Source organism: Brienomyrus brachyistius, chromosome 5 (assembly GCF_023856365.1).
Source record: "Brienomyrus brachyistius isolate T26 chromosome 5, BBRACH_0.4, whole genome shotgun sequence".
Lineage (NCBI taxonomy): Eukaryota > Metazoa > Chordata > Actinopteri > Osteoglossiformes > Mormyridae > Brienomyrus > Brienomyrus brachyistius.
This window is the reverse complement of record NC_064537.1, coordinates 35033151-35057355: the sequence shown is the minus strand read 5'-3', so window position 1 is coordinate 35057355 and position 24205 is coordinate 35033151. Positions and strand designations below refer to the sequence as shown.

Below are 24205 nucleotides of genomic sequence, written 5' to 3'. Positions count from 1 at the left end.
GGGCAGATGCTCAGCAGGCAGGATAACGGGAGAAAGACACTCCCAGCGAGATGGTGGTTGGGGCAGATTCTCAGCAGGCAGGATAACGGGAGAAACACACCCGCAGCGAGATGGTGGTTGGGGCAGATTCTCAGCAGGCAGGGTAACGGGAGAAACACACCCGCAGCGAGATGGTGGTTGGGGCAGATGCTCAGCAGGCAGGATAACGGGAGAAAGACACTCCCAGCGAGATGGTGGTTGGGGCAGATTCTCAGCAGGTAGGGTAATGAGAGAAACACACCCGCAGCGAGATGGTGGTCGGGGCAGATGTTCAGCAGGCAGGATAACGGGAGAAACACACCCGCAGCGAGATGGTGGTTGGGGCAGATGCTCAGCAGGCAGGATAACGGGAGAAAGACACTCCCAGCGAGATGGTGGTTGGGCCAGATTCTCAGCAGGCAGGATAACGGGAGAAAGACACTCCCAGCAAGATGGTGGTCAGGGCAGATTCTCAGCGGGCAAGATAATAGGAGAAACACATTCATTAAACCTCATAGCTAGAAGAGCAAATAGTGATGGAGAAAATGACGCTTTTCAATAAAATAATGTGGAACAAGCATGGACTTCTGGCAAAGAATCAAGTTAATCTCTAAATGGGAACACACCTGTACCCTTGTACAAGGTAATGAATCATGCAGCTGTATAAAAATATATTGCAACCTGCCATAATCATGATATATTCTGGAATTGCTTACATCAAGGAGTTCAGCCTACCTGCACTTATACCTAAGTTGGTTCCTTGACAGCCACTTGCTTGTGATGTATAAACTTCCTTACTTGTTTGTCACATTGGATAAAATCATATGATGAATAAATGTAAATTTAAATGATAATGTAATTCATAGAACATATAAATAAGCGTATAAGCTATGCGGCAAACCAGGAATCAATATAGCAGCTTTGAAATCTGTTTCAATAAACCTAATGAATTCATGCATCCATCGTCCAACTGCTTATCTTCGATACAGTTACAGGAAGTCTGGAGCCTATCCCAGGCAAAATAGGGCACAAGGCTTGGTACACGCTGAATGGGATGCCATTCAATTACAAGAAGATTACAGCCACAAAATCATGCACTACAGGAAATGCTAAGCAGCCTGTCTGCATGTCTTTGGATTGCAGCAGGAATCCGACATAACAGAAGAAGAACATGCAAACTCCACATACATACAATATAGGCGGGACACAAACCCCTTACCCCCCAGTGTGGGGCATCAGTGCTTCCCGGTGACCCACAATGGCACCGGAAATCCCAGTAAATTGACAAACACAATTTACATGCAATAAGGAGGGTTAATAGTTGCCTAAATCACAGTTAAGCTGAACTTTTGTATCTTACATAACAGAAAAATTTAAACTACCGAAGCCTGGAAACCAGCTATTTAACAAAGGATTTTCAAAGAGATGCACTTTGGCATTGCTTGTTATGTGCAAAAATCACTTGTTAGAGAAAGCTGGTGGTGTTTGCATTCGTTCCCTGCAATCACACAATACATGTGATTATCAGAACGTTTGGAAGAAACGGCATTGAAGATCCCAAGAGAGAGCTTTTACTTGGAGCAGCCCATGCATGTAGAATCTGGATGAGCGTTTGCTTAATTAGGGTTCCGTACGGTAGGCAGAAAAAAAGCCCTTCTCCTGAAAAGGCTCCTTAGAGCACCTGGGCACCTGCTCACTGGGAAATGCTGCCAGTGTCCCTGCTGTCTGACGCCACAGGCTGCACAGTATGTGGGCCCCTATTGTCAGAGGTCATCCCCAGCACACCTACTTCCTGCTGCTTACTGTCAGATTCACTGTACTGGTTACACAACATCAAATCAATTAAAACATCATGACTGCAAAGCCAGAAATACTCTAAGTAATCACAGAAGTGGCTAAATGCTTCTAATCAGTATAGATGGCTGCACCTGCCACACCACCCACCTGTGACATCATCTGGATTGTTTGTGCTTGCATGGCTAGTTTGCTTCGGATGTGAGCTCTGACATGTGTTTTTGGCATTAACGGACGTGAGCATCCACAGGCCATGTTATACGGTCTGTCTACAATGTCATGCAGCAGATTGGCTGCAGGCTTTTGAGACTAGATCTGTGACTCTCCGAAAAGCTGAACAGATTTTTGTCACAAACAGATGACGGGTGCAGCTAGTGAATCTGTTGGGCATTAAGATACCATCTGCCACAGTCTTAACCCTTGAAAGGATTGTGAGCACACCGTGTTTGTGCAAGCCGTGGGTTTAGCCATGAAACTATACAACATTTCCAAGACACTTTCATATTTTTCAAGCACAAAAATTTCAATGGTCTCCAGTATAACTGCTACACTCTTCTTTCTCATTAAAAAAAGTGACAGAATACATCCAAGGCAAGTTGCTTGATGTAACCAATGTATGTTTCTATCTAGCACAAAAGATACAATACTTTATATATATATCTATATCTGTATTTATATAGCTTGTGATTTGAGCATAATATGATGGAATGGATTATACTGAATGGAGCACGATATTGATTTAAAAAAAATAATAATTTCATCAGAATTTCCATTTATTCTTAATGGCCTATTTTGTCTATAAGTATGTTTCTTCCAAATTATTTATTACATTTCTTTGTAATTAGATGCCAAATCTATACATGATGAATGACAAATTTACATTTGCATTTTGCTTTATTTAGCAAATTTCTCTATCCATAGCAACTTACCAGTGAGGAAGGCCTTTACAAACTTATGGCCGTTAAGTAGTTGACTAGTATGGGGCGCCGTTTGTAAAGGTACTAAACATTTTTGTACTTGCCACTTTTAACATTTCGTGCAATTCTGTGACATTTAGCTAGAAGTCAATGGTGTTGTGGATCATCAGATTTTTTTGCTGTGGTAGATTATTTTCAAAATTGCTTATCATATGTAAATATAAATAATATGTCTATATATAAATATTAAATGTAAATGTTAAATATAAATCCATCCATCCATTTTCCAATCCGCCTATCCTACTGGGTCACGAGGGGTAGGGAGTATATCCAGGAAGCGATGGGTAGAAGGCAGGAAACAACTCTGGATGCGGGGCCAGCTTGTTAACTTATATCTATTTGTTAAATGTAAAACTTAAATATAAATGTAAATATAAATCTTAAATATAAATGACGAAAGCCTGCTAAGTCAAAAGGGTCTGGCTGCAGAACATGCGCTGTCAGCCATCTGCACGCTCAGCTACTGACATCTGGTGCACTCTCATAATGGTGTGTTCGATTATCTCTCGGAACTCGGAAATTCCGTGGTGAGTGACATCATGTCCGACAAACTCCCGTTCGAACTACGTCATCTCGGAACAAACATGGCTGTCTTCATGAACACGTTGCTGTGTGTTGTTGCTTTATATTTTAGCAGATTTAGAGTGAGATTATTTTTTCAGAGAGACAACAAAAAACACGAACTTTTCAAACCACATTAAAAGCTTTATAAAACATTTTTGTACATTCATAACGATATTCTTTTTTCGAGAGGCAAACAAACTACAAACAAACAAAAGACACCAAAAAGGCTGGTAAAAATCTGATATTGCATGCTAGGATATTGCTTACGGTCATGATATGGTATTCTCAAAATTAAACATGTGCAATTACATTTATAACTATTAATACATCCATCTATCCATTTTCCAAACCCATTTTCCAAACCCATTATCCTACTGGGTCGCGGGAGGTTCGGACCCTATCCTGGAAGTAATGGGCACGAGGCAGGGAACAACCCAGGACAGGGGACCAGCCCATCGCAAGGCAAACTCACACACCATTCACTCACACATGCACATCTACGGGCAATTTAGCAACTCCAATTAGCCTCAGCATGTTTTTGGACTGTGGGAGGAAACCGTAGTACCTGGAGGAAACCCCACGACGACATGGGAACTCCGCACACATGTAACTCAAACGGAGTCAACAACAGTGCTAACCACTGCACCACCATGCTGCCCACATTTAACAAAATAGAATTTTTTAAAGATTTATAAAATTTTATTACTGTTGAGTGTGTAAGCCGCCATGTTGAAATTATGTCACGGGAAACTCAGACAAGGGGCGGCATGGTGGTGCAGTGGTTAGCACTGTTGCCTCACACCTCTATATATATATATATGCATAGTGATCCTCAGCCTATCACCAAAGTTATGTTCCAGACCATCAGCGATACGTGAAAATATACAATATAAAAAGACCATATAAATGAACCATTTTTATAGTTTAAGCCTTAAAATACTCCTTCCTGTTTAACTCATTAAAATACTCCTCTGAACATGCAGATGGCTGAGAGCACATGTTCTGCAGCCAGACGCTTTTGACTTAGTGCACTTTCGTTGTTACCGCTCATTTCTATGCAGATGGTGTGGGGAATTTGCATATGTTCTCAACATTTAGAGTCTACGTTTAACATGTAATTATGTGGTTTGACTAGTTGATGTTTCTTGTTTGTTTGTCTCTCTGAAAAAATTACCTCACTCCAAATCTGCTAAAATATACAGCAACAACCCACAGCAGCGTGTTCATGAAGGCAGCCATGTTTGTTTCGAGATGTCGTAGTTCGAATGGGAGATTGTCGGACGTGATGTCACTCACCTCGGAATTTCTGAGTTCCGAGAGATAATCGAACACACCATCATGAGAGTGCACCAGATGTCCGTAGCTGAGCGTGCAGATGGCTGACAGCGCATGTTCTGCAGCCAGACCCTTTTGACTTAGCAGGCTTTCGTCGTTTATATTTAAGATTTATATTTACATTTATATTTAAGTTTTACATTTAACATCTAGATATAAGTTAACATTTAAGATTTATATTTAACATTTATATTTACATTTAACATTTGGATTTAACATTGACCTTTAATATTTATATATAGACATACCATTTATATTTATATATGATAAAAAAATAATCTACACAGCAAAAAAAAAATCTGATGATCCACAACACCATTGACTTCTAGCTAAATGTCATAAGATTGCACTAAATGTTGAAAAAGTGGCAAGTATAAAAATGTTTAGTACCTTTACAAACGGCGCCCCATAGACTAGGCATAAATGCAGTTAGGCTGTGTTGGAGCAAATATATGTAAAATGTGTTATATGCAGCACAACTAAAAACATTGCTGTCTATGGCATACCTGCCTCTTTATTTCCAGGGATAAGCTCCAGGATGAAAAACATGAACCTTTTGAACTCTTTGATCTTTTCACACAACTCCATTGCTACATAGAAGCACATCTGTTACTTCTAATCATAGGTGTTTGCTGCACAAAAGGGGAGTCAAGAAAAAAAAGGAATATGATACACAAGAATTTATACAGTGCTGCTGGAGGTGGAGTGAAAATAAAGAGAAAATGCTCTAGTTTGGCAAACCTGACTTGAACATTATTGGTCTTTACACAATTATGAGTAACAAGGAGTGAGTGAGAACGAGATCCCAAAGGGTTGAGGGAAGGACCTTCAAGGACAACTCACAGCAACATGGGAAAGCAGCACTGCAATCCACCTGGGAGACACCGTGGGAAGAGGGGGAAATGGGCCATGCTATGCCGATGAAGATAGGGAGCCCCTTCCAGGCATCTGCAAGATTTCAGACCTAGTTAATTATTTCCCTGAGGAGGTAATTTCTTGGAGATGTTGTCTTCTTCCTCGGATAGCCAATGGATGGCATAAATAATGGCATCATTTTGAAAACTTTTTCTCCGTTATTTAACCCTTAGGTAACTAAAGAGCACCAGCAAAATGAAAAAATAGGACGAGAACATCAGTCACGGTCACACCAAAGGTTGTAAAACACAGTTATTGTTTCACTGAACCGGTCCCAAAATTCACACATCTTATAATTCTGGCATAACACAGGAAAGTGGTGCTGTCAGTGGTGTTAGAAATATTGCCATTGTCTGCCATAAATTACACTGTTTAATAACATTTGTCTGACCTTTTGTCCCAAAATGCAGAATAGGTGACCCCAGTAGTATCTGTTGTGCTGATTTAAGATATGCTTTTAGATTTTCTCTATTACATAAGGATTTTGAGTGACACTAAGTTAAAGTTTAAACAATAACGTTCACACCGTGGCAAAAAGCTAACCCAGTAAAAGTTAGGAGTTTAGGTTTTTCTGCTGTACAGTATTTTTCCACAGGAACATCCCTCTTAAGGGTCCAACAATAGTTAGTTAACATACTTGGGCTCCACCTGCCTTGGTACCATTTTTCCATTTGGGAAATATCCTGATGGAACCGTTCACCATGCTCATTGCTGACAGCACCAAGGTTGGCTGGGAAGAAATTCAAATGTGAGTGTAAGAAATGTATCTTTAGCGACATATTACACCCCAAGGTCATGTATGACTTCAACAGATGACCAACAATTTATTGGTAGTTGGCTGCTTTATGATTTCCTAAGAAGTTCTGACAAACGCTCTTTAATGACTCCCATGCCGCCTTTTCAACCAGGTTCAACTGACAATCAAAATTCTGATCTTTAATCAGTTCTCTAATTTGCGGTCCTACAAAGATCCCTTCCTTGATTTTCGCATCAGTGATCCGGGTAAATTTCTGTATTAAGTACGTAAATCACTTCCACTTTGATCCATCGCTTTAAAGCGGAGGAAGAAAGACTTTTGTCAGATCAACAAGTAGTGTTTTAACAACATTCCTGTTCCCTGAAATTAGTGACGCTCGCTGTGGCCACTGATTCTTAATGTAATGATTTATGCAGTCTCTGCTATCCCACACACAAAGGAAATAGCAATATTTTGTGTATCCAAGTTGTAGTCCTAACAAGAGAGCAATGACCTTCAGGTCAACACAGATATTCCATTTGTATTCTTCATATTTGATTTTCTCCTGCAGTAGTTTCATGCTGTCATGTTTCTTTCATACCGGCAGCGTGAGCTAACGGAATTGATGGAATTTTATTTCCATTATGAAAAAGTACAGCCTTCAAGCTTACTTTTGAAGAATCGATGAATAAACACCACTCATCTGTTTCATACTTCTGACCAAGGGCATCCATAACGGAAGAAACATCATTACAAAAACAAGTCCATCTTCAAGAGAAAAGAAATCCTTATTCATTATGTCTGTCTCTAAAAAGACATACTTTCACTCCTTTGTCGAGTAGATTCCAGTCCTTTAATCGTGAGCCTAAAAGTTCTGCTTGCCTTTTAGATAGATTCAAATCACGGACAAGGTCATTGAGATCTCCTTGTGTAATTAGATGGGGTTCAGAAGAAGCTTCTGAGGTTGGATCAAGCCCCACATAGTCGTCGTAAGGTTCTACCAGATCTCGTTCTTGCTCATCATCACTAAGTAACAAATTTTCCGGAGGCTGTGGTACTGTCACGTTTCACAGCGCATGGAACACAGTAAGGGAGGAAGGACGCAAAGAAATCGCGATAAATGTGAGGTTTAATTGAAGTAAACACACAACAAACAGGCAGCAACGCAGGTTGACAATACAATGACCAAACTAGACTAAATACATTGAACTAATTACAGCAACAGGAAACAGCTGGTGAACATGGGGAATCCACACGGGGTAGATGAGGGGGCGTGGCACACGGGAGGATTGGACAAGCGGGGCATGAGAGGTACAGGCAGTTCATCGCTATGAGGCACAGGCCTCATGGAAGATGGTAAATTAGGGTATATAACAGTGTGTGCTTTGATTTAAATCAACCTGATGCCTTTGATGTTGGTTAGACAAAAGTAGCAATTCGTCGAATGATCTTTTGGCTCTCGCCATATCATTGGAACAGCGAAATTCATGTGCCGAGAGCCCTCAGACCATGTGATTTTTAAACACATTCAGGGAAGGCAAAAAGACTAAATTCAATATATTTTGTAATATATTCCACTCATGTACATAAGAACAAAAGCCGGATTTCCTCAGTTATGTGTGTGTGGTGGGAGGCTGAAGGTGAAGTTTAACTGATGAACGGGTTCTATATGTATTAGTGCGGAATGTCAGCAAACTACATATGTACTGAGGTAATTTGCCCATTAAAGTCTTTGCAATAAAAACCAGGCATTTTCCTTCTAAGAAAAGTAAACCTATAAGCAGTTAGCCAACAAACACATTAGCTGTCTTATCATTAAGGTAGCAGAAAGGCGCAATGGCTAATAATAAAATAACATAAAATCCTGCAGAATATGGTAAACGCCCAGTCATACTTAAACAAAAAAAAAAAAACATCATATACCGTGAAACCGATATGATTTTGAACAATACTGTGATAGAAATATTTGGTCATATCGCAGAACTTAAATTCAAATGTTCGAGCCCACTGTTGTAGCATATCGACAAATCTCCAAAATCTTTTGTAGTCGTCAGGTCCTAATTTGTCCTTATACCATGGCCAAGTGCCAAACAGCACAACCTAACAAAAAGTTATTTAAACTGCTATGCGAACAGTGAAGCAACAGAACAGTTTTCCTTCAAACAGCAGCTTCATTAGCCAAAGTTTAATTTCTCTTTTTGTCCTACTTTTATCTCATCTGCCAAATTTGCAGTTTGTCATCAAACTCTCCTTCTGTCTTTGGTATGTGATTGATAGCATTTGGTAATGCATCTTCTACCACCTAATAATCAATTTGACAAGAGAACCTGATGTAATCTAAGGGTTTCTTCCTCTTTTGACTTTAATTTGAATTATTAATGAGATGAATAATGAGGAATCAGGGTCACATGTCCAGGTAAGGTTGAAGGTAGGGCACCTTTGAACACATTTATTAAAATGTATATCAAAAGTCTGGCAACTAAACATGAATAATGTATTTAAATAACAGCAGATAAGGTATTTCATGGCACCTTTCATCTAGCTGTTTTGTTTGAGGGGAAGTTAGCAGTGTGGTTTATAAACATATAGGATTAAATTTCTGACTACATCCATGAACGTCAGTAAGTAGACAGCCTTCAGCTCTGGTATCTTTCTGCATAGCCCTGCTAGACTTTCTGCAATGCACTGCTTGGTATACGCTATTCTGACATAATCCACTGCGGGTGATAAGGCCAGTCACCTCCAAAAGCACGGTAAGGTAATCCTCACACACAGTTGATAGCTGAGCATGTGTCATTTGTGTAGTAAATTATGTAGGTTCATAACTATGCCTAATACCTGCCTGTGCGATATTCTGGAGGATATTTTTAGTTGATTTTGTCTGACATTGCTTTAATGGATTTATTCCCCAGCACATCTCAAAGTCCTGGCTGTGAGCACGTAGCGCACTGCAATATTCCTTCTCTTGAGATATATACTGTATATGCATGGCTCCTAAAGATGCAATGGGCTTATTGCATACATGGGTGAACGTACTCAGTTATTATACCGTTTACTCAGGAAACTTTCACCCACTGTTACTGCAATTAATATAGCTTTTAGAGAAGCCAAAAGTGAAAGTGGATGGTCATCGGCATCATCTTTATTGTGTTTACTTCTGTAATTAGTTATTGTGCTTTCTGTCACACCTAAAATAGTTTACAGCCTTTTTAACATATACTACTTTATTTTATAAAGTGTAAACATCATTCGTCTCTGTCAATTAGGTACTCTTAACTTCATTTACATAAAAATACATTTTTTATGAAATGTAAAATAAAAGTAGAGATTGAAAAGGCTGTATTTCTGACATGAATTTTTTAAAATACCATTCTACCAGAACAAAAACACTACAGTCTGATCTGTCACTGTGCCTTATACATACATTCCTGCTGATTACTTGTCAAATGTTGTGAAGCATACAGTGCACTTAAAGCTCTACACCAGGGGTCTTAAACTCCATTCCTGGAGGGCCAGAGCCGTATGTAGCTTAGTTCTTTCCCTACTCCACCACAAACGATTCAGTTCACGAGCTGTGTGGTAATTAGCACAAGGAGTTGAATCGGGTATGTTAAATGAGGGTGAACCAAAAACTGTGTAGGACTCTGGCCCCCCCGGACTGAAGTTTCAGAGCCCTGCTCTGCACTGTACACACACATTAATTTTGCTCATTGTTTAGTGTTATCTTTGAAAGAATATTGCTTCTGTAAAACATAGCAAACAGGAGTTGTTAGATGTGTTTCATTAGCTTTTGAAGTATGCTCTTTAATATTGTTTTCTTATCTTGCTTCTGGGCATGGCCTGTTGGTTGCACAAATGTAGCAAAGCAGATAAATGCTTAGATACCAAGGAAGGTCGTGGGGGATCCATTCATTTGTTATCAAAGGTCTGCAGAAGGCTGTCATCAAGCATGTTATTACACAGAAGGAACAATGTCAATGATTATATTACTGTTTGTTTATAGTGCACAATTCGATTCATTTTTTTGCTATGAGGTGAAGAATCACTTCGTACTTTGTAAATACAGCCGCAGTTCCACCGTTTCATCAGTCCTGCTGCCATTGTTCTCCTCCAGAAGCCACTTTTTGTATTAAAAGTCCAGGTGATCAGCTGTAATGCTTAAAACTAAAAAGTGCTTTAGTTTTAATACAAAAAGTGGATTCTGGGGGGCAGCACATCACAGGGCACATGCCCACACCGTTCACTCACACATGCACGCCTACGGGCAATTCAGTAACTCCAATTAGCCTCAGCATGTCTTTGGGGGGAAACCGGAGTACCCAGAGGAAACCCCACGACGACATGAGGAGAACATGCAAACTCTACACATGCAGAGACTCGAATACGGGTCCCAGAGGTGTGAGGCAACAGTGCTAACCACTGAACCACCATGCCACCTTCCATTGCACGATCTCAATTTGAATACAAAACTTCTTCACCTGGTAACATTACATTCTGAAAAAAATGTAAATATTATGTGCAGTATTTCATACACTGCAGCTAAATATCATGAATCAAAACATATCTTTCTCAAAAAACAAGTTAAACATGGCATAGTAAAACATATGTGGCTGAGAATGGTGGCAGAAAGCAGCAGTATTCTGCATCAGCCTGTGGGATCTGGAGAAGCTGTGCTTTGTGGCTTTGTGGTTTTGGTTTGATCCTTCTAATTGGATGGGTGTTTGGAAAGAATTACCTACATGGTACACAGCGTGCCGCTGAATTAATAGTGACATTGCTTTTGTGCCCCTGAGCAGGGCACTTACCATGAATAGATTCAGTAAATATCCAATCAGTATTTCACTTGATATTATTAATCACACTGACTGTAACCTCTGCCTTTACAGATGAGAATTTAAAATAAGAAATTTACAGCACACCATCAGCCTCTGTTTGAATCAAATTTCAAGTAAAATAAAATATATATAATGTTTATAATAATTGTTTATTATAATTATAATTCCTGCCCCCAGTCCCACCCATCCATCCTGCAACTCATGGTCACAGGGACAATGAGAAGCTGAAAGATACAAAAAGTAATTACGGAGAAAACTATAAGACTTAAATATGTGTTAATCTAGCGTGTACCCTAGGCTCAGGCCAGGATAAGCGGTTAGAGGATGGATGGATGGATGGATAGTTTCTAGCTATTTCATCCTGTGGTGTCTTTCAGAGTGGAGGGTGTTTTATTTTATCTTAAATAAATAAATGCCATTTAAATTATAATTTATATGGTCATTAAAATGATTATTTATAAAATCTATTATTGAAATAGTTTGCATAGACCACATTTTGGAACCAAACTGTGTCCAAGGTGCGATAAAACCTGAAACCTTTGGGGACAGTTTTCAGGTCCCCATTTGGAGCCCAGTTTTATCAAAATCTTTGGCTGCAATAAAAATAGTAAAAATGCCAAAAGTATTTTGTTAGTTTGCGTATGGTTATGGTTAGGGCTGGATAGGGGTTAAGGGTGTCATGATTGAGATTAGTGTTCTTCACATAGGAATGAAAGAGAAGTCTCCATTTGGATAGGTATGTCAGTGTGTTTGTGTCTGTGTGTGTGTGTTTGTATGTGTGTGTGTGTGCGTTTGTGTGTATGCTTTATTTTATGTCTATTGTTATGCTATGACTTTTCCTGCCTTAAATTAGGATAATAACAATGGCATGGGAACTGTTAATCTTTAGTGGGTTTTTTCTAAATCATGTCCTGACCCTAGTTACAGTCGTGACCAAACAGTTAAGACAGGATCTGCAAGTTAGGACTTTTTTGTACAAAATGTGGTTATAAACTGGAATTCAATCAATTAGGTGAGATTGATCTGTTGTGACTTGGTTCGCAATGTAACCAGTTAGATGTATGGTTTTGTTTGGAGCCCTCCCACTGAGTTTTATGGGTGACTTTGACACATAATTTTAACGGTTGCTGGCATTATTTAAATGGCCATTTGATCAAGCATTTAAATAACAATTTAAATAATTATTTAAATAATCCTTTTAATGTCAATTTAAAATATCATTTGTATAATCATTTAAATGACATACTTATAAATAACCATTTAAATTATATTCATTTATGAAATATTGTCACAAAACACCCCCCCCCCCCCCGCCCATATTTCAGCAGTCAAACCATGAAATACCAAATGCAGTTTCTGAGTGTTAAAGATGATAAAATAGTTTTATTACAGTCTGTTGGGGAAAGCGCCCGGCGTTTCCACCCCAACTCCACATTTACGAGACACACACTTTACAGTTTTACTTGCAAGGGTACCCACACTCTCTGCAATGCAAACTACAGCAGAATGTGTTACAAAGGGTGGTTCCCCTTGGCTTCTTTATTTATAATCAGTGGGGGGCGCAAGAGAGGGAAGTGAGATTCTTATCTAAGTAGGCAGCTGTATGTGGCTAGAAGATAAGAAATAACGTATATATGTATTTACATTCATTGCTGATCATACAGAAATGATGACAAGATGATTAACAACTGTTTCTTCAACCTAACACAGTCAATACTACGAAGCTGGAACACACGTCACCAGTTTGTAATAAAATTAGTAAATTAAACAACGTAACTGGTAAAATGGCTTAATTTTATGTTGTTTCGTTTACAATATATACATTTTACGAAACCACTGATAAGGAACAGGGTTGTAATTAACCTAAAGCTTGTTTCATGAACTGCAAGTTGGACAGGATGTCAGCCCCTCAAGGATCCTAAGGGCAATGTAAATCACCTAGGGACTGAACCCACAATCCTGTTGGTGTGAGGCCTCACTGCAAGTCACTGAGCCACCACACCAATACAGTGTCTAACAGTGAAATCTATTTATACAGCTAGACCTTTTATTGGGGCAATTCCAGTTAGACTGTGTACAGTAGCTGAGAACAGGGCAGCATAGCTAGCCTGGGGGTGCCTTTAGGTGCATTCTGTTTATGCTGCCGCCCATTCGGCATGGACACCACTCACTGTGGGTTTTCACTGAACCAGTTGGCTTGGACAGCTACCACTGTGGGCTTCTCCATGTGTTTCTGCAGAGGAGACAGCATTTGAAGCAGGGATCCGGGTGCAGATCCACAGCCAGGCAGAGCCCCCCTTCATTCATGAGCTGGGGTTCGGGGTCTCGCCCGGGTTCCAGACCTTTGTCTCGACACAGGAACAGAGGGTAAGTGCCTTCCTGTTGTAAATTAAGGCTTTGGGGTGGCATGTGGCTCAGTGGGTTACTGCCCGTGATTGGAAGGTCACCGGTCCAAATCCCAGGGCCGGCAGATTGATACCACCATTGGGCCCCTTAGCAAGGCCCTTAACCCTCACCCCATTGTCTGTGTGTCTCATGGAGTACAAGACTGAGCAGCACAGCAGAGCAGAAATTTTATTTTTTTTTTCCTTGTCTTTATGGGTATTTGTATTTGCATATGCAAAGATTTCTGTCATTTGAAAAGTAAGTTGCTTTAACCCCAGCTTGTTGGCATGAATTTAGTTTCTCCCAAATTCACAAGTTGAATCTCTCACAGTCTACATTAAGAGGCTTTTTATTCCTTAATTAAGTAGGCAGGATTAGTTTATAATTTGCTCATTGTTCCTTATATTTTCGATTAGCTTGAATGGCATAACCAACAGCTTCCACCAAAGAGTACCATCTGGTGGCTACTACAAGAAAATACCACAAAATAAAATGATAATTGTATATATCCAGAGGGTTGTTTCCCATAATTTGTATTTTCTTGGTCACTAGCCTGAAACGACATGCAAAATGAGCCTTGTTTTTATTTAGTGGAAATTAAAAAACCTACGTGCCCTTTTCCTTTTGGCTTAACTGGTTTATGTTATTTTGAGTTAGTTCTCCGTAAAATAAGAATGAGGTATTTGACTGCGCAGGGCCTTAAATTACACTGCAGCAATACTTCAGTGCTGCCAATATAAATTAAATCAAAATATATTAAAGTTAAATGTGCATTATTAAACTGTCATTAAAGCAGTAAGATGTTTATAATGAATTAAAAACTATTATCAAAATAAAAATAATGTGCTTATTATGTTCACAGCCTTGACAACAAAATGAAACAGGACAAATGGTTAGAATTTAAAGGAGAGTTACACTTTTTCAAAAATATATTTTTTTGAAGCAAACTAGAGATTTTATCCATCCAATCATTTTTTATTGTTTTTTTTTTATCCTGGTCAAGATCACAAGGAAGGCTGATAGAGAAAAGTTTTCTTAAGGAATTGTGTGATTTGCAAAGTATTTGACATTTGCCACTGCAACGTCAACTGAATTTACATGTACTATGCATAGAATCAAATCTTTCTACATAGCCTGATTTAAACCAGCAGCATTAACACTGTTATTCAGATGAGGTGTTTGTACTCCTGCAGCTGACCTACCTGCCTCCGCCGTGGGGCGAATGCCACTCGGGAGTGCTGAAATCCAGCTTCTTCCAGGTATACAGCGTTACAGCTTGCCGCATTGACTGCGAGACGCGCTACATCGTGGAGAATTGCAACTGCAGGATGGTACACATGCCCGGTAGGTAACCACCTTGTCTTCAGTTCCACTTGCTCCTTTTCTATTCGCTGATTCCACTCAATCTCCAGTCCAGTCTCACTACTGCCCTCACCTTATTTCGACTTATATATTATTAATGCATGGTTAGTTGGGACACACTAAATTTATCTAGCAATAATAATATTATTCCCATTTCAACTAATTAAAAATATTATACTGACTTTTAACATAATGTTTTGTTTCAGCTTGCTTTTTTTACTACACTATTTCCTTAACCTTATACTCAGCTTTTGTCTAATTTCCTCACTTTTTTGTTATTACTCCTAATACACTATATATTTATTTGCAGGGGTGTAGGAACTGTGGGGATGTGCACCCAGCAATATGTAATTTGGCTTAATTCATCCACCCAATAAGTAGACCTTCGTATTTGAAGTATTAAGTTAGTTTAGAGCCATGATTGAGGGGAAATGAGGAGATCAGACAGGCGGAGCGGACTGGACATAACAATAAGACATCCACTCAGAGCAGTGTCCAGTGCTTTTACTGAGTATTGTGAGTCTGCAATGAGCTATTAGACTGCTATGTCTGGGAGTTATTTCAGGGACTTAATATAGTGTCCTCAGGGGCGGAATAACTTCTCTGGGGACCCTAAGCTGACATGGACCCCCTAAGTGGGCTATTTGAACTATTTTTGGAGCCTAAAAAGAAATGATGGAACATCAATAATATGCTAATCAAAGTGTGGGGTGCCAGTGGTAACACACAAGATCAGGGTGAGGGCGGGAGGGCTGTCACTAAAATTCACTGATCGGTGGGAGCGCTGACAAATATATTATCCAAATTTAGGAAGTTTAATCATTTCCTCTTGGGCCGTGGTCCTAGGCTGTAGCCTAGGATATCCCCAGAGGCTAATGTTAGTCTTTGCATACATTTCATTAATTGTGTTCTCTCCATGTCTTTTCACAATATTTCTATTATTCTAGCAGGATATTGTCAAAGACACAGGATGTGTAACGTTAATCTTGTGTCTTTGCACCTTTTTCTTCTTCTGTTAAGCTACTTTGTGCCGGTTTGCTTGATAATGAAGCACCTGGTAATCTACCACTAAACTCCAGTGTGAAGAGACAGCTGGGTATTGTAAAGTCTCAAAGTAGGATCAGTACATTACAACATTGCCTATTCTGAAAACTGCCACTAAAAATGCAAACATCACGCATGTTGCTATGATTTAAATTACCATATTATCTTATATCCATAAATGTAACTTCTGTAAATCCTGTATTCTTGGGGCCCCCTTCCCCCCACCCCAAGCAATCCTAATGAATACTGAATTATAAAGCTTTTAACATGAAAAATATATCTGATACTTAAATAATAGTTTCTGCTGGACAGCTTAAACAAAAAGCAATCCCAACATCTCTCCTGGTGAAAACATTTGAGTTAGGTTTGGGTCATGTAGGGTTTGCATTTATTTGCTTGGATAACAAAATATGTATTTGTTTGTTTTTGTTTATGTCTTCAGGTGATTCTCCTTTCTGTACCCCTGAACAATACAAAGACTGTGCAGAACCAGCACTCGGTAAGATCCCCCTCTATCTATCTGTATGCCCTGGTCAGGTTCCAAGGCAGGTCCTACCATCAACCATATGTCAAGCTCACTGTCCTCATTCCTAGTGACATAAATGAGATATAAAACTTTTTTTTAAATTAAATTAATACCAAAAACGCTCATATGAAAGGAACTGGGTATCTGCAGGGACCAAGTATGCCAACAAAGAGATTTCACAACATTAGCAGGATAAGAATGCTTTCATCTTTTTCTTTATTCTCAGACATTAATCAGCAACATTATCTACAATGCTGCCTTCATGATCACAGAGCTCTAAGGTCACAGCTGACTGAAAACTTCAACCCAGAGTATGGCTGGATGTAAAACCCTCCTGTTTAAAGGGGGGAAATCACAGTTATAATAACGAGCGGATGGTTCTAGACTGCCAAAGCACAAGTTCAAATAACAAAGTTCAAAAAGTGTGAGAAAGAAACAACTTACAATTTTGTCTACAACTGCAGGTGCCTGCAAAGGCAGTAGCAAACTAACTCTCATTCTGACTGCAAATCTCACATATATGCAACACATTTCTGTGGTTTAAGACCCTAATGTAATATGTGACATGCTATTTTTATATATAAAAATGCTCATTTTTATGTATACAATCTCATTATGGTGCGAGTCAACACACGAAAAAGAAAATAATTGGTACAGTACTTAATACAATCTTGAAATGTATACTTCGTAATGTTTTGTAGTCAAGCTATGTTGTTGAGGCATGTATTTAATGAAAAAAGCATGTTTGTGCAATTTGCTAATTACTGCAGTGCATGATGGGTATGATATTTGCAGGCTACTTAAAATTCATCATCTGCAACCGCTGCAATTGGCATAGGCAGGCATGAATTTCGAAGCGGGGGAGCATGCCCATTTTTGAAGAGAGGAAGAAAAAAAACATAACTGAAAAAAATAAGCCCTGTCACAAACCAAATAAGTCTTACATGAACCACCATTCAAAGACGCGGAGTAAAGTATGGTCATTAACACTATTCCCTCCGATTCCCCGGGCTAGCACTAGAAACATAAAATTTATTCCAGATACTGTAACCATTCACATGAAGATGCAGAAAAGGTGCATACAAAGCAATACCTTACCACCTCATCCTCAGTTATGGTCAGAACTCACATACTAAAGTCTCCTAAAAAATACTAACAAGTTTAGCTCTATGGAAGGATGGCCCAATGCTTTCTGTTTTCCTTTCATTCATAATCACAAATCCTTCAGCATCCGTTGATACTATGCATGAGTCTGTTCCTCGCAGACATTGATATTTACATTTATTTATGTAGCCGATGCTTTTCTCCAAAGCAGTGAATAGAGAATATAGCTTAAAAGCAAACAGCTGTACCGGTAAAAGTTAGCTTAGAAAAGAAATTCATTACATTGAAAGAACCTAACAGAAGAGCTATTCAAGTCAAAAATACCATGAGTGTTCGTTTTCTGTGGGACAAGTGTGCAATACGAGAGCATCCAGTGTTATCAAGAGACTATAACCAAGCGAGAGCTAAAGACCAAGGAGCGGGTCAGTGGTTGGCTGATCAGGTTGAGGTGTTTTAAAAAAATATATGGTTCTTGAGGCATTTGGTAAAGGGTAAGAGGAATTCTGCAGGTAAGCTTATTTTCACATGGTGGAGGGTCAGCAGGGAGTATTGGCTTGCTGACCGAGGTGGATGAGATAAAATGTAGATCTGACAGTCTTGATAATTAATGCATTTTCATGAAATCTTGTAGCTTGGACTGTTCTTGACAGGGTGGGAATGTCAAGTCCTAGAAGTCTGTACAGGGGCAGAAGGAAAGGTGAATTTTCAAGAAAGTTTTTGTGTTTATGTCAGATATGAGTTCCCTGCCTTTCCCTCCACAATCAGGAAACCTAATACTTCCTTGTTTTCAGTCCATTATCTGGCAAAATGCACAAGTCTCCTATAGGTGAAACTCCATTTCTTCAAATAATGGACAATATAGGTCTTGATGACCTGCTCAGTGGAGGTCGTTGCCACTCCATTAACGGCTATGAAAGTCAGCATCAAGAATTTGATTGGCTCCTATAGGGAGCCAGTGGAAAAGGCCTGAATGTGTGCAACATGAGGATGTTTTAGCTGATTGAAGATTCCACATTCCACACTCATCTTCAGGGGCTTAACGGCACAAGCTGGCAGCCTAGTCAGTAAAATATTGCAGTAGCTTACACAAGAGATGACAGCTGCCTGGGCTAGGATGAACTGAGCTGCACATTCTGATGAATAAGGTTTGATTTTCTTAATGTTATGCAGAGTATAACTGGGGAATAGCTGCTATGTGGTCAGGATCATTACCCCGAAAATCCTGACAGAGCTTCATGGAGACAGCACTGATGATCCAAACTGTACAATGATGTCATGGAATTGTTGGGTTGTCAAGGAAGGCAAGAAGCTCAGTCTTTGACACATTTAGCTGGGGTGGCAACCTCTCATCTAGGTGTCAGTAAGGCACATGGCAGTTAATGTAGGGGCTGTGGGGTCCTCTGATGTAGGGCTTCTGGGGAGGGATTTCCCAAAATAACTAGATGTTTTTAAGCCTTTCTGCACAACCCTTGACGTTTGCATCCTCAGTTTTGTCTACATACCACAGAAGTAATGTGGGCATGAAAGCATCTCATTGGTTTAACCAAACTCCTCAACCAGCAGAATTATGTATTTCTTACATTTCAGCACCAGCTCATTTAATGAATTAGCTTAATTTGTTAAACAAGTAAACAAGGTATTCCTTAGCCCAATAAGGAATGCTAATGGTCAAGTCAAACAGGTACATGTCACAACATGGTGGGCGAAGGATCCAGACACAGCCATAGGTGGGATTGCGAGATGTTTATTCTCAAATAATACATGAATCGAGGAACCAAAACTAAAGGACCTTGAGGGGTCAAACAGAAAGGACATCAGGGCTAGAATGGAAGGGGATCAGGACCACAACAACAAGCAGGGGAGACACAGTATGGAGGATGACAATGACTGGAATGGGGAGTACAAGACAAGCTGGTTCTTTACACATTGACTAATGAGGTCATAATGAGTAATAGGTGTGGCTGAAAAGGAGGAGGAAATGGGAGGGTCAAACAGACACATTATGGGCAGGATGTGACGGTACATTGATTGCTTATGGCAAATACTGTGGTGACTTTCAGAGAGGTTTTGAAAAGATGATCACGCACCTACATGAGGATAATTTAAACATTTTTTTCACTGCTTAAGATTTTGCACACTACTGTACATCATGAATCATTAATTAGTGAGCAGTTAAGTAGTTTAGGTTACTGCATTTTTGTATTCATATTTATAAAACCTAAATGCCATATGTCACATTCAGCATGTTGTGTTTAGTGAGATCAAATCTCTTTTTAAAACAGCAGATGGTAGTTTTGGAGGACGATTCTTGCTTAAGATGAAACCTGAATAGAAGTAAATGTAACAACATGTAGTGAGGAAGCTGTAACAGTATACAGCTGCTTAAGGAGCCTGCAGCAAAGCTGATCATAATATCATGATGACAGTGTATGGAGTTGGGTTGTGCAGAGCAAGACGTACATCACATGACATGCAAAATGGGGGAATTCTCAACAATCGTACCTGATGGCTCTCACTCAATTGTCAAAAGCAACATACTACTATAGAATAAATTCATTTGATTTGCGTAGATCAGAAATGTGACAGCATCTTTACTCTGCACAGAGAACCAAAAATAGGAAAACACCAAACAGACAAACTAACAAAAACAGAAATCTGTTCTTATTTCTGCCTGTTCTGGGACATATGCAGGGCAGATCAATACACCAAAAAAAATCCTTAAAAAAACAAAGCATGCAATCCAGGGATGCAAAAGAAGTTCAAATAAAATTCGATTGTGTGCGGCATGGACAGATGGGCAGATAAGGCCATCGTCAATTAAAAGAATTACTGTTGGTGTCTGAGCTGTTGCCAGGTTACTACAGATGACTCAACTGTATTGACACTGAGAGCAAAAGGAGGCAAAATGAATTAACTCTGTTACTCATAACCTTCTGACTCTCTCTCCAAGGACAAACAGCAGCCCTTAAACCTGCCAGCTTCAGTAATTAACATACTTTCAAAAGGCCAAGGAAATGCCCCTATTCCATGTAAATCATGATCTATTGTAGGCCGGGGCTGTCCTTGAAGGACTGGGAGCTTAAACTCTTAAAAGTCAGTACAGGTGCACAGAGAGGTGAATTTCCAAAGAAATTAAAGAAGAACAATTGCAGAGGTTTCCGTGCTTTCGCCAGAACTGAGTTTGCTGCTTTTTCCTCCGCAATCAGGAACCTTAACTGTTTCAGTACATTTTCTGACAAAATTCCCAGCTCTCCTGTGGCCTAATGAGAAGCGAAAGACTAACATGAAAAATCCCGTATTTCAATCACAGAAACAGAACAGGCAAACAGAAAAGGAAGGTAACTCAGCAGGGATATTAAACTGACAATATGAAATAAAAAGAAAAATACACTGAAATACACTGAGCATGCAAGGAACATCTCCATTGGTTTGGCAAGATGTCTACAGCAGTTTCTAAAACATTTAACAAAATTTAAGGCCCATTCATAAATACAAAGTGAACTATAATCAAAAAGCAGAAAACCCCTTCAGTCTGCCCGTTGGTTAGCAACACAATGGCTCAGTATTGGTCTTTGTCCTCTAGCTACGCTGTTCGAAAAGGAAAACCACCGGTGCGTCTGTCGGACCCCATGCAACATGACCCGCTACAACAAAGAGCTCTCCATGGTCAAAATTCCCAGCAAGACGTCTGCCCGATACCTCGAGAAGAAGTTCAACAAGTCTGAGAAGTATATTGCGTATGTTTTCTGAAATAATGTGTATATTATTAGAGATGACTCACTAAGGAACCATGGAAAGCCTTGAGTATAAGAAACTGCTTGTATTTTGCTTTTTGTTTTTAGTATTTTATATTTTGTTTTCCCTTCTAGGAAACACGTCGGCTTCATAAGTAGTGCCGCATTTGTGCCATATCCTCCCAATGTTTAGTTTTCACTTTATATCCACAGTCCAAAGGCACGCAACTTCACCCATAAATTGCTGAAGCCATTTCATCATGCTATATGCATCGCAGGATAGACTTCATGATTCCATTGCTGGAGAGCTGGTTATTGGAAATTGATGGGTCTGTTGTATTTTGAAATTACAAGAATAAAACTTAAGAGCCTTGACTGACCCACAGCTCCATAATGTATTGAGATATGATTTGTATGCTGACATGCTTTCTTTATGTTTAGGGAAAACATTCTGGTCCTAGATGTTTTCTTTGAAGCCCTGAACTATGAGACCATAGAACAGAAGAAGGCCTACGAGGTGGCTGCTTTGCTGGGTAGGTTCTTGTTGAATTCTGTGATGATAAAATAAACCATCTCTTACTCACGGTAGAATGTGACAGGCTCTGCCGTCTCTGTCATTGCCTATGAATGTACAGGTGATATCGGGGGTCAAATGGGATTGTTCGTTGGAGCCAGTATCCTGACAGTTCTGGAGCTGTTTGACTACGCTTATGAGGTCTGTCTTAAGAAAGTTGAATGCAAAGAACTAATATTGTTTTATGTAAAAAAAAATCTGATTTTAGTCAAATTGCTTTAGAGATTGACTTCCTTTGTTGTTATTTTATTTATTATTACTCTGTGTTCTGGCTGATATTAGATGATGAAGGAAAGACTTTCAGACTGCTGGAGCCGAGAGGATGAGGAGCAAAATCATGAGGAAGATTTGGTAATTCAAATAAATACATGGAAAGTCAGTTATGTTTCAAACATAGCATAGTATTATTATAATTTTGCAGTCACTGATAAGTTGTACAGAAAATCATTAGCTGAGCTTGATTGCTTTTTATGCTACAAAATTAAAGCCACTAGATTGCTTTTTTATTGCCCTCTGATTCAGTTGAAGGGAAATAATTTAAATTTACTTGAAAATTCTTTCATTTTAAATTGATATCTGATTTAATAGAAATAGGGAAGATGATGATGTGATCTGAACCTGCAACATAAATCATATCCTTGATTATTTTATGCATGGCTTTTCAGAACAAAAATGATAACATTATCAACCTGAAAAAAATGACAGTAAATGGGTCTCTATCAGAACAACAGAAATCATCCAGAATAATTCATACATGTGATCCTAATATATTGCCCACTCTTCTGATATGCTTGAAAAGTGATTTACATAAAAGAAATAGCTTTTAATAGGCTCCAGGACCCCACCCCTCTCCCAAAGCTATACTAAGTAAACAGTTGGATGATGGATGGATAAATATATGAATGGATGGATGGATGGATGGATGGATACAGTGAAAATAGATTTAGGGATTTGGTGAGAATGAGTGAAAATCTGTGATTCATGTGGTGTGATTCAACAAATTCATAGCTGCTAAAATGAGCAGAGAACACAGGACCTAAAGGCAGAGATTAGCATTAAGAGAAAAGCATTAAGGTTCAGTTTAAGACCAAGCAGATCATAATGCTACTGATGAAAAGTTGATTTTCTGATTCCATTTCTTTCATGTGTTTTTGTTTTCATGGCAGGGTGCCTGTGATCCCGTTCCGAACCACTCAGAAGCTGTCAGCCACACAGTGAGCGTCCCACGGCAGACCACGCTGGGCACAGTGGAGGAGATCGCCTGCTAGTGCCTAATACAGTCCTTGTCCTTGGTACTGACCCATCGCCCCAGACAGAGTACCTGGCCTTTCCAAGCCGGTGGGAAGTTGATCAGCTCTGACTGAGAAGGCAGAGACAGAGATCAAATGTTCATGAAGTCAACTAAGAACTTCACTGGGGAACACTGACCCCACCTTGCAGAATAATTGGACAGTCTATGCCCTCTTTTCAGTGGCAGTTTCTGACAGACATAGGAGGGCCATGGACATCTCCTGACATACACACCTCTGCCCAGAATGTCTCTCATTTTAAAGGTGGAACACATATGGGGTCATGTCTTCATAGCTATCTATGTACCCAAGTCACAGTCTACTGAAAATTTGTGAACTGTCCTGTTTGCATGTACGTTCTTTGGATACAGTAATTTTTACCAATGATAAGAAAGCCATTCTGCTCTAGCTGTGTTTGTTATGAGACAATCTTGAAAGGTTTTAAATTTCTCAGTATTCCACCATAGTTATCTTTATAAGTTGAATGAACTATTATTTTCACAAAAGACCAAAAATTATTTTCTTTAAACTCCTAGTTTATTTTCATCTCATTGTCTTAATTATATACTGCTTCCCTGCCTCAAACCATTGGAACATTCTCCTGACAGTGAGAGGAAACCTGAAAATTTGAACTGCAATTACTCATTAGGACTTGGAGTTCTGGTATTTTGGACTGATATTATTAATGTTATTATTTTTTAACTTGCAAGACACTGGACTTTCATTGTAACTGCTGGGTTACAATGATTAGCATGTCAATTGTACAACCCAGGGACGGATTATGGGTTGTGTGGGCCCCTGGGAAAAACGTTCGTGAGGGCCCCCCCTCTAACCCTAACCCTAACACCCCCCCCCCCCACCACCACCACCACCAGCACCACCACCACAACCACCACAATTCAAGGGCCCTTGGCAGCCAAACGCCCTCCCTATAGGGTCAGGGGCCCCTGTAGGCAGAGGATCAAAGAATGTAGGCCCTCTAAAATAGACAAACGAAAATACATTGTTGATAA

The 24205-nt window shown here is 39.5% G+C and overlaps 1 protein-coding gene across 2 annotated transcripts in view; it reads left to right on the top strand.

The window, feature by feature from the left end:
• LOC125741786 (acid-sensing ion channel 2-like) overlaps positions 1–24004 on the top strand; it is a 372506-nt gene extending 348502 nt beyond the window's left edge. For both annotated transcript variants that reach the window (XM_049013131.1, XM_049013130.1), the window contains 8 exons: positions 13414–13541; positions 14753–14903; positions 16408–16464; positions 21179–21332; positions 21771–21862; positions 21965–22044; positions 22186–22254; positions 23070–24004. In XM_049013131.1, the coding sequence (XP_048869088.1) occupies positions 13414–13541; positions 14753–14903; positions 16408–16464; positions 21179–21332; positions 21771–21862; positions 21965–22044; positions 22186–22254; positions 23070–23171 (833 nt within the window). In that variant the 3' untranslated portion in view covers positions 23172–24004. The remainder of the gene's footprint in view (positions 1–13413; positions 13542–14752; positions 14904–16407; positions 16465–21178; positions 21333–21770; positions 21863–21964; positions 22045–22185; positions 22255–23069) is intronic.
• Positions 24005–24205: the final 201 nt, after the last annotated feature.